Here is an 11,720-nt window from a genome sequence, read left to right as displayed (position 1 = left end):
AACCCGGTAATGTTAAAATTGTTATCTGCCACCCTGTTGCTAATATTAGATCCAAACCCATTTGGTATTTTAACATTTTTTTTATAAATTCACATAAAAGTTTCCGATCATCGGACTCGAACGAGTACTTTGGGTGGGGACTTAAGAACTTGCTACCCAATTGTTTCAACCATTATGTCGGACGGATATTTAGTTTTTCCAAGTCGTTCCGTGTGTTTCACATGTCTTTGGTCTTGTCATTCATTAAGAGAGTACCAAGCAAGCTCTCGCACACATTTTTCTCCATATGCTTTACATATAAGTTGTGCTTCTGCTGCAAAGAAGACCAATACTCAAGTTCGAAAGATATGCTTTGTTTGGACCAGTTCAGCTCGAAATCTGCCCGATTTATCCTCCCACCTCCAAAAGCTGGATGCTTGCCTGGTAGACGATGAAGTAGACGACCGTGTTGAGCTTCTATGTCAGCAGAACTAAACTGTCTCGAAGGGTCTCGTGTCTCGGGTCTCCCGTTAAAGTCGACACTTGTTCTCCATGAATGGTTGGCATCTAAGAACCGGCGATGACCAACATACACACATTTACCAGTTACACGCATTGAAGGAGTGTCTTCGTTGCAAGTCGGGCATGCCATGTAGCCCTGTCCGCTCCAACCTTTTAGACTACTATGGGCTGGAAAGTCGTTTATGGTCCATAACAATGCCGCCTTCATTGTGAAGAATTCGTTTGTTGTTGCATCTTTAGTACATACACCTGGGTGCCACAATTGTTTAAGCTCATCCACTAACGGTCTAACGTAAACATCCATGTCTTTCCCATGTGATTTAGGGTCGGGAAGCAACAAGGTCAACATGAAGGTGGACTCCCGCATGCATACCCATGGAGGCAGATTGTATGTGGTGAGTATAACCGGCCACGTGCTATGAGTCGAGGATCCGTTACCGTTAAACATATTAACACCGTCAGCTGCAAGCCCCAGACGAACATTTTGTGGCTCCATCGCGAAGTTTGGGTACTTTCTATCTAAGTCTTGCCATGAAGATCCATCAACTAGATGCCGCATAGTCCCATCTTCTGAACGTTCGGTACTATGCCATATCATATCTTTTGTCGTGTGCCTTAAACAATACAAACACCGAAGTCTAGGCGTCAAAAGAAAGTATCGTAACACCTTACGAGCTACCTTCGTGCCTTTTGTTTCTTTATCGACCCATGGACTCTCATTACAAACGGGACAATTTTGCAACAATTGTGTTCTTTCCAGAAGAGAGCACAATCATTTACGCACGCGTCCATCATCTCATACGCCAAACCAATCTTCTTAAATGTCTTCTTAGCTACATAATGCGTAGGGGGAATCATGCTGCCTTTTGGCATTGAAACTTGCAACAACACGAGTAGATGATCAAATGAAATATTAGTCCAATGGTGCATCTCCTTTAGATTCATAAGCTTTGCTAAAAAATCAAGGGAAGAAAACTCAGTACAACCAGAATATAATTCTGTTTCAACTTCCTCTAGCAGGGCTTCAAAATCGTCATCAACACCGCTAGAATTTCCACCCGACATATGTTGGTTATGGTATGTATCTTCTTCCATACGCTCCCCTTTAATGTCTTCAATAACGTTTTCCATACCCTCCTGTGGCACAACAATATCTACTTCTACAACTGGAGACCTAGATTTTTCGCCGTGATAGTCCCACTTTATATAATATTTCCAAAAACTCATACGACCCAAATGGAGTTTCATTTTTGTCATGGTTATTAAGCCAGAACATTTACATTTGGAACACAGACATCTAACTTCATTATGGTCAGGGATCACTCTTTCACACATCGCGATAAAAGACTTGACTCCTTGCTCGTAGTGAGCTGATTGACGTGGAGAATCAATCCAGCTTTTATCGATAGGAATTATGCAACTGAAAGATAATTTAATTTAGGGTTTACAAGACAAAGGTAGGCTACTAAACCCACTTTTTGAACACTTTGTCTCATAGAATGTGTATTACATGATTGTTTGTTTAAGAAAAATTTGGCGGCATTTCCTCTTAGCTCTCAAGTATCTATGTAAGAATATATATACCCGAGGAGCAAATAGCAAATGATAACTGAATCCTTCTTAAACAAACAATCATGTATTACACATTTAGATCCTAAATGAGAAAAAGTATTCAAAAAGCAGCCCCAAATTAAACGGCCACAACCTGAAATTAGTTTCTAAATCAATTTCGGGCGGGTATTTCTAAGCTCATTATGTTTAAAATGACAAATTCAATATCAGGCGCGTATTTCTAAGCTCGTTATGTTCTACATGATGGTTTAAATTTGGTTATGTTTTAAATGATAATTTCAATTTCGATCGGATGTTTTCAAAGCTCGTTATGTTTTAAACAATGATTTCAATTTCGACCGGGTATTTTTTTTAAACTAATATAATAACTTTTAAGTAATGACATATCAAATACACAATATATCAATATTATAAATTTGAAACTTAAAAATATATATATATATATATATATATATATATATATCTTCAAACGTTTAAGCAATGGCATATCAAATTCACAATATAACAATATTTATTTTTAGAGTGAATTTTAAGGATTGTCCCTTATCTTTATACTCATTTTCAGGTGTTGTCCTTTATGTTCAAAATTCATGAGTTTTGTACTTTATGTTTTAAAATCCATCACGTTTTGTCCTTTAGGCATAACCCAGTTTGTTTTTTCAGTTAAATGTGACCATGTGCAGGTCACGTGAGGGTAGATATGTCATTTAATGTCTCTTTTGTTACCCACCTACCACGTGCAGATCATTTCCCCTAATATAAAACCCAAAACTTCTCATGTCCCCCAATTTCATCCTTTATCTTTATACCCATTTTCAGGCATTGTCCTTTATGTTTAAAATTAACGAGTTTTGTCCTTTATGTTTTCATATCATACACGTTTTGTCCTTTAGGCCTAACCCAGTTAGTTTTTTAAGTTAAATTTGGTCATATGCTTTGCACATGAGGGCATTTTTGTCAATCCAAAGGTAAGTTCAACGGCAGATTTACAGCTTAATGCTTCTGTAACCTTTGAATTGACAAAAATGCCCTCATGTGCAAAGCACATGACCAAATTTAACTGAAAAACTAACTGGGTTAAGCCTAAAGGACAAAATGTGTATGATATGAGAACATAAAGGACAAAACTCGTCAATTTTGAACATAAAGGACAGCGCCTGAAAATGGGTATAAAGATAAAGGACAATCTTTGAAATTCACTCTTTCAAATAATTGTAGGTGTTATCAGAGGTCTCCTCTATCTCCATGAAGAAGCCCCTGTAAGGATTATTCACAGAGACATCAAAGCAAAGTAATATCTTATTGGATGACAAATTAAATCCCAAAATCTCAGATTTTGGTTTAGCTAGACTTTTTCCTGGTGATGATACACATTTGAACACCTTCAAGATTTCGGGTACCCAGTAAGTAGTAACTTGTTCTAAAATTTTGATGACCTTTTGATTATTAAACTTCACATTTTTAAGTTTTTGTTTCTGATTATAGCGGATACATGGCTCCTGAATACGCAATGCATGGGTATTTATCGGTGAAGGCTGACGTGTTCAGTTTTGGAATTTTAGTCTTGGAGATTGTTCGTGGTCGACTCCAAACCAGAATTTTAGTCCCTTCATAATGCATCCAAAAAACATAATGTTGTTGGAATGGATTCCGTCCCGAAGGATGATACATACTATGGATCGCCAAGATGTGGGTTTGGATCACAACCAAACAGTGATAATGAGCATCACCATCAGCAGAATTCATATAGGAGAGGCAATGGTGGGCCGACTTCACGTGGTGGAGGTTCTTTCCAAATAGATCTATTTGGGGATTTAGGGATTTATCATAAATGCAGATGATAAAAGGGGGAATTGAAAGGGTTGAGAGGGAAATTACCATTTTACCCTCATGTGCATTGCACATGATAGTTTTTAACTGAGAATTCTAACCAGGTTTGGTCTAAAGAACAAAATGTGCAAGATTTTGAAAGGTTAAGGACACCGCCTACAAACTTTTGGCCAAAAGGACAGCGCCTGCAATTTGATGTAAACATAAAGGAAAAAACTTGTAATTTACTCTTTATACATACTTACATGCTAACATACGCATGTACAATCTTACATTCTTACATACACCTACATACACACATACATATACCAAGTACACATACATTGTACATTTTCACAAACATTTACTAACATATACACATTTACATACACCCATTCGCATACTTTACACAAACATATATACTAACATACACCTACATTACACAATTTCTCATACTTTACACGAACATATATACTAACATACACCAGCATTACAAAATTTCTCATCTTTAACAAACATATATACTAACATACACCTACATTACACAATTTCTCATACTTTACATAAACATATATACTAACATACACCTACATTACACAATTTCTCATCTTTAACAAACATATATACTAGCATACACCTACATTACACAATTTCTCATACTTTACACAAACATATATACTAACATACACCTACATTACATAATTTCTCATCTTTAACAAAATAAATAGAAAACTAACATTCAAAATGATGTTTCTTCTCGTGGTAGAAGCAGAGACGTTGTAGATGACTGGAATTCTCTAGCATACACTTATACATACACCAAGAATCAAGAAATTAACAACACATATAACAAAATAAACAAGAAATTCAACATAAAACAAACAATATTAACCAATTTGAAGTAGAAATTAGTAAAAATGAAGAGAAATCGGCAATTTAGAGGAGAACCCGTGAGAAAGATGAAAGGTTTTGGGGAAAGTGGAAGAAGAAGGAAAATTGGCGTTGTTTCAGTTGTTTTATGCGAAGGACCAATAGTGGCGACTCCCTGTCGCCGCTATTAACCTAATCTGTCGCCGCTATTACTTAGGTTAAACCCCATCCGTTGGATGAGGATAACAAACGTGTGGCTAGGGTTTCACTTGGGACATCGGGTGCGGATAAAGGCAATAGCGGCGACATATTGGCTGTCGCCGCTAATAGTGTCGCCGCTATTACTCGTTATTCTTAACGACATATTTATCTTTTGGACGAACTTAAAAAATAAGAGTCGGCCTGTTAGGTTTTACTTTTTTTCACGTCAAGCGTATCTAAATGCAATGTTGACAATGAGTACTATCAATGAGATACATTTTTTAGGCTCCATACTGTATTTTTAGACGACGAGTGTTTGCTAGTTAAATATATCAAGTATATGAAATCTACAACCGGATGAGAGAAAAAACGAAGTTCTTAAACAGACCTTTACGTATAGGTATTGATTGGATTAAAACATTGCAACTCTTTGTAAAGGAGTACAACAATTGGTTGTTATAAGTAATGGTTATTATTAGTTATACCAGTGGAAACTTCAGTAAAAACTATATCAATAACAACATAGTTACTACTGCCCTAAGTTACAACAACTATGTGAATCTTGCTAGCATTTAGTAAACTTAGTTATTATTGCTCAATACAAACTTACCACTCATGATATATGTTCTACTTTTCAATAGTAACTTATTACTGATGCTATGAGTCGCCACTAGATCAAGTTGTCACTAATCTTAGTTAACATTGATAATCAATAATAACTTACTATTGATAATAGTTATTGCTAAAAATCAATTCTATAGAAGTAACTTCCAACGAAGTTTCAATAATCCAGTGTAACTTTTTTTCAACAAGATTCTTGGACCTCGCCATGGATGCTATCTTGAATCCTCATCATGGTAGTGCCTCTTGGAACCCTCATGTTTAGGGGCTTCACCCCTTAGAACCCTACAGGTTTAATGGTGCTTGGAATCAAAATATACTCTCAAATAATTATGTATCTTTATCGCCTAACTCGTTTCAATATTTTATTATACTTTCTTATTTGGTTTTAAGTAAATCCAATTATTGTAACATAAGAATGATAACACTAAAAATTAATAAGACTTTGGTTGTTTAAAAATAATTATTTGTGTAAGAATTTTTTCCTTTAGTACAACATTTATGGTGGATTCATCATTATCATTAAGTAGCTAGTGTTTAAAGGCAGTGATTTCTCACATTGGGATGCCATCTGTTCCATATGTTGTAGATATATGAAAATTTTAATAAAGAGAAGTATGTTTAATTAACCGAACACATATGTGATGGGTCATGTTGATTGTTGTTGATTTTTGCCTTGAGTACTACCACACACATGCTAGGTTGCCCTACTTATCTTATGATTGTATGTTTCTAACATGCACATCACTTGATGTTGCCGCCAACCAGAATCATAGAGCGTTTAATCAGTAATCAATAGGCATGTGCGTGCTATAATATTAACCTCTTGTGTGATACATTTATGAAAGCAAGAACAATTGGTTAAACCATATCCTTTCGGAGATTCGGTACATGTGTTAAATGCATAACCTAGGATAGTGAAATGAAAGCGGGAAAAAAAGCATGTATTATTTCTTCAAAATTATGAAATTAGAACGAGGATTCTAATTACCAACCATTATCTAACTAATCCAACTATTTGTTTCATACCAATGTCATCCTGAATTGGGAGAATGGTTATCGAAGTCAATACTATTTCCAAGTTTTGTTAAAACCTTCTATTTCCTTGTTTTCAATTCTATCCTATTAGTTGCATGTCTAACTTTAGTAATAAATTGAAATTAAAAACTTCAGTTGTAAAGATATGGTTTAACCAATTAAGGATTGAGGGTTTTGGTTGTTGCCCTTTGTCAGATTGATAGAACCGTGAAGAAGATGTCTGCTCTTAAGCACTGAGAAAAAAAGAAAATAACCAAAAGTTTTTAGGTTACGTGTGTCTAGGAAGATGAAAGGGTATGATCTCAGCAACAGTGATTAGTGGTAACTGGGAACATATGATGTTACGTTTTTGTGAAACAATCTCACATTTGTAGGTCCGCAAGTGGCAATGACTATGCCATTGTGTGTCAACAGAGAAAGATAAGGTCATTGTTAATAATATGCGTGCAACTAGGAATTAATATGAAAATGATTAAAGAGTGGATCATATCATGACCTTTATAAACCTCTATCTTTTTTATCCATTCTCTATATATACAAAAATACCAAAAATGTTGTTGAGTCGTCTGAGGAGGGGAATGAATCCCTAGATTCGTTGATTGATTCGGATGAGGAGGACAATTCTCCTTTTGGGGAAGGTGGGTCGGGGAATTTGACTACAATTCTGATGTGGAGGTGTCTTATTGCCCTACCCCCGGACGAATGCCAATTGCCTTAATCTTACTCCTTGTTGTTAGATGACTTACCAGATCTGTTAGTTGTCATGCGAAATGACCATTTTACCCTTTCAATATTACCCCCTGTTCTTTGTAACAAGAAAACATCTTACCCCCTGTACAACTCTTTACCATTCCCGCCTAATCTAGTTGACCTTGGATAGTCAACACCTTAAATTGGTTGACCCAAGCATAGTCAAAGCCTACAACTGTAATCAAAATCAACCTATAATGGCCAACTGTGATCAATACCTTTTATGAATTCCTAATCCTAATTCCAAAACTGTGATCAATGTTGTGATTATCAAAAGAATGCCTAAATCAAACTCCTAATCCTAGTTTACCCCCTAAATTGTATTATGATGTTGCTATCAAAATCAAATGCACATCATAATCAACATATTCCTAATCAAATTTTATCACATTTTGTAATCCTAATCAAATATTAAGTGAAGTTAGCCCACATAAGATATATAACATAAGATCAGTTAAAATATTAAAACATAAGTCTGAAAGTTACCAAAAGATGATTATCAATAAGTATGAAAGTTACATAATACAATCATCAATCCTACAGTTATAATACATTCACACACACATGTGTGTATATATATATATATATATATATATAGAAACGGGATCAGGAGAAAACGCTCAAAAGTGTGAGAACGGTGAGAACGCATCCTGGCCCAGCACGTGTCATGCGGCATAGAGAAGGGCGGAGGAGCTTTTTTGTCCTTTCATATTTCTTTTTTTAAACGCGTGTCACATCCCGTTTCCATTTTTTGGCGTTTAACAAATACGCGGCATTTTATTGTTTGTAGATCAGGATCATGGTAAACATTTTGGCGTTTTAAGTATGTTTTGGCGTTTTTATTGTTTTTAAATCAGGATGCATGTATATGATGTAAAAAACATCAGTAATTTTCTTGATGTTTATTATATCAAGTAGGATACAGGTCTATAATGTGACAGACAATTATGGCGTTTTGAAAAGATAAATATATTCAGTTTTCCATGTAGTGGCTTTTAATATAATAAATGTTTGGCAATAATGTTACCGTCTTTTCATTTTACTGTTTAGCAATTACTGTTTCATTCAACTTCATCTGTGAATTAGTGTTGATTTTTCAGTAATATCTTGTTCGGCGTTTTGGCGTTTTATAGCAACATCGTGCTTTGCTAGCATCCGTTCTCTCAGTTTTCACACTATTAGGCGTTTTGGTGTTTTTGGCGTTTTATATTAAATTTTTTTTGTAAGTAGAGAATTAGATGATAAAATCAGAGAATTAGATAACAAACAATAGAAATTGAAAAAAAATAAAAATTATAATCTAATTTCTCTTCCAAATCTTCACTGTCATCAGCCTTTTCTACTTTAACATTTTTGGCGTTTTGAACCTGTTTTGAAAACCTTATGTAGATCCTTATTTTCCTACATAACGCCCGTCTTCATTAAGGGGTAAAAGTGTCTTTTACTTCATTTTTTCCTGAATATTTGTCCATCTCATTCAGCAAAAGCTTAGAGATATACTCACCTCAGAGTAGAATCCATTCAGTGAAACTTCATTCAGAACAATACTCAATATAGTAGAAATGAGGTTCCGCATCTGTGGCTTTTTTAAGTATCTTTTTTGGCGTTTTAAAATGAATTGTTTCTTGGAAAGATAGCGTTTATTTTTGGTGGTGTGATCAGTTGATTGTGCAGAGACGTCTCTCTTATAGGGTGTTTTTGGCGCGTAGTTTAGGCGGGATTTTTATTTATAATAAATGATATTAATAAAGTAGCCGTCTTTTCGGTTACTGTGTGTATTTTTTACTGTTTTTGTTCAGCTTTTTATGAGCTTTTATGGTCATAGACATTCCATCTTCCAACTTTGGCGTTTTTTTTAATGGCTTTAACTAGTTTTTGGCCTTTTTTCCATTTTTAGCTTTTAATAATACTTCTACAAATTACTTTTATTATAAGTTGGGAGTTTTTGGCGTTTTACTGCATTATGGCGTTTCCCAATCTTTATGACTTTTTGGCTCCTTATTAAACTTTTTTATTCTTAGTCGAAAAATACATAACAAACAACAGAAAAGGAAAATTAAAAAAATTAAAATAGAAACAGTTCATCTTCCAAATCTTCACTGTCATCAGTCTCTTTCTTCTTTGAAACATGTTCACTGGTGATTTGGCTTTTCATGCTTGTGTTTTTGTGGCCGTTTAGAAAGACAATATGACATGAGTTTTTTGTTTAAATATGTATCTTCAAACCACTCATCAGTGTTATTCTTCTATTCATGCCATTATATTATTCATCAATAACAAAACACAAAAACTAACAGAAGTCTGACACCAATATCTTTTTCTTGAAGTTTTGTCCATCTCATTCAGCAAAATGTTGTTTGAGTCACAGCACCTCAAGAAAGAATGCATTCTCCGAAACTTCACGTAGAACAATATTGACTATACAAGAAACGATTTTTGGCATTTTTGGCGTTTTACTGAGGAAATAGTGTATCTGAAAGAAACGTCCATCTTTTGGAAATTTTTGATATTTGAGAGATTTGGCGTTTTCTAAGATGATTGGTATATAGTAAAATATGGCGTTTTTTTAGTAGGTGTGTTTGATGTTTTGGAATTTTTGGCGTTGTAAGATGAATGTTATATAGTAGAAAATATGGCTTTTTCAGGTTGGGGGAGCTGTGTTCTTATGTATGAGAATGTTTTGTTTATATAGGGATGTGTTTTGGCCAGTAATGGCGTTTTATTCATTACTTTGGCGTTTTGGTATAGAAGTGTAAAGACCTTTTTACCCTTAATGAAGCGCGTCCACTCAGTAGAATTCGTGTTATTTACGAAAAAGTCACCGCGCCAATCTAGTCCATAGATTGTTTTGATCGGACGATTCATAAGCGTTCTCACCGTTCTCACACTTTTCACCGTTTTCTCTAAATCCTGACCCTATATATATATATAACATAATATCAACATCCATCCTACAGTTACTATTCAACCCTTTCATGCTCAAGGGGATACTGGAAGTGCAGGAAAAGGCAGCCATGCATTGTGACCACCTTGAGGAACACAATGGTTGATAACATTACTTGCATCCTCATCTCAACTGCAAACAAACAATCAAACAACTATAAAATCAGACAATAGTGATCATCTAATGAAACAAACGAAATCAAACAATAGTAAACTACAATACAAAAAAATACATCGTGATCATCCACTATGATTCCACAAACAACAAGAATCCACTGTGATTATCCACTGTGATTCCACAAATAACAAGAATCCACTGTGATCATCCACAAACTACAAGAATCCACCGTGATCATCCACTGTGATTCCACGAACAACAAGAATCCACTGTGATCATCCATTGTGTTTCCACAAACAAAGAATCCACAAGCACAATGAACCTCTACTTAACTCCTGTTTCAATGAACCTCTAATTAACCCCATGTTTCAAGCGATCTTATCAAAATTAAATGAACAGTAACCCCTTGTTCGATAATAAGCACATTCACCTAAGGATAAACCGTATAAACAAACTAATATGTTACCCTGTTACGCATGATATTTGCCTCAACAGGAACTTCACATGAAATCGATCTAGAACAAAGATCGAAACATACCTGACATTTGCCTCAACATGTCTCTGATCATAGTTTGAATCAGCAATCTTGTTGATTAGAAGTGTTCTGGTCAGAATACTTTGAATCGCTAAACCCCTGATGGTCAGAGGAATCTTCGCCGGCGATAACAAGTTCTAAGGGTATGGGAAATGGTTGGGGGTAAGGCAGAACTGGGTGTCATAACTAAGGGTCTTTGCTAATGTGACTAAGTATATAAACGGCAAAATTACTAATATACCCTTTGACCGTTGAACATTAACGTGGACTTTAAACGGTTACTAACAGCAGGAGGTAAGATTGAGGCAATTGACATTCATCCGAAGGTAGGACAGCAAGATTTTGGTTTCAAGGAGTAAGTGTCATCGAAGTAAAACCCCAGATGGTAAAATTGCGTTTTACTCTGATATAAAATTAATCATGTTGGTGTTGTTAGATAACTTGACACAAAATCAAATATTTAATGTAAGATGATCTCCACATAAGATTCTTTAGAAACAAGGGAATAATACTAATTCCATAAATTACGTCTTAAGTGTGACATTTTTCAAGAACCTAGATGTATAGCTTTAACAAATCTAATATATTTGTAAATTTAATTATTAGATTGCAATAATAAGTCAGATTATTATATTAATCAACTAGCTTACAACCCCGTGTATTACACGGGTTGAATGACGAAAAATGTAAATTATAAACTTGTATAACATCCTTATTAATGAAATGACTTATTTAGATAAATTAGTAAAACAAAAGAACAGT

General features: G+C 34.9%; 1 protein-coding gene across 1 annotated transcript; it reads right to left on the bottom strand.

The window, feature by feature from the left end:
• Positions 1-217: 217 nt before the first annotated feature.
• On the bottom strand, positions 218-1,758 carry LOC110907629. Its single transcript, XM_022152581.1, has 2 exons — positions 1,181-1,758; positions 218-1,115 (listed from the first exon to the last, which is right to left on the bottom strand). Exons 1-2 carry the CDS (start codon positions 1,756-1,758, stop codon positions 218-220), a joined length of 1,476 nt encoding a protein of 491 aa, XP_022008273.1.
• Between the last annotated feature and the right edge of the window lie 9,962 nt (positions 1,759-11,720).

The sequence above is a fragment of the Helianthus annuus genome, chromosome 14 (genome assembly GCF_002127325.2).
Source record: "Helianthus annuus cultivar XRQ/B chromosome 14, HanXRQr2.0-SUNRISE, whole genome shotgun sequence".
NCBI classification, from domain to species: Eukaryota; Viridiplantae; Streptophyta; class Magnoliopsida; order Asterales; family Asteraceae; genus Helianthus; species Helianthus annuus.
The sequence above is the reverse complement of the archived record's forward strand: the minus strand, read 5'-3'. Positions and strand labels throughout refer to the sequence as shown.

What these genes read in the sequence shown, in the direction of transcription:
- LOC110907629 (XM_022152581.1), bottom strand. Translation starts at nt 1,758, where the DNA reads ATGACAAAAATGAAACTCCATTTGGGTCGTATGAGTTTTTGGAAATAT. An exon ending in AAGAAACAAAAGGCACGAAG is followed by an intron (nt 1,116 to 1,180) that starts GTAGCTCGTAAG and finishes GTATTGTTTAAG; the next exon opens with GCACACGACAAAAGATATGA.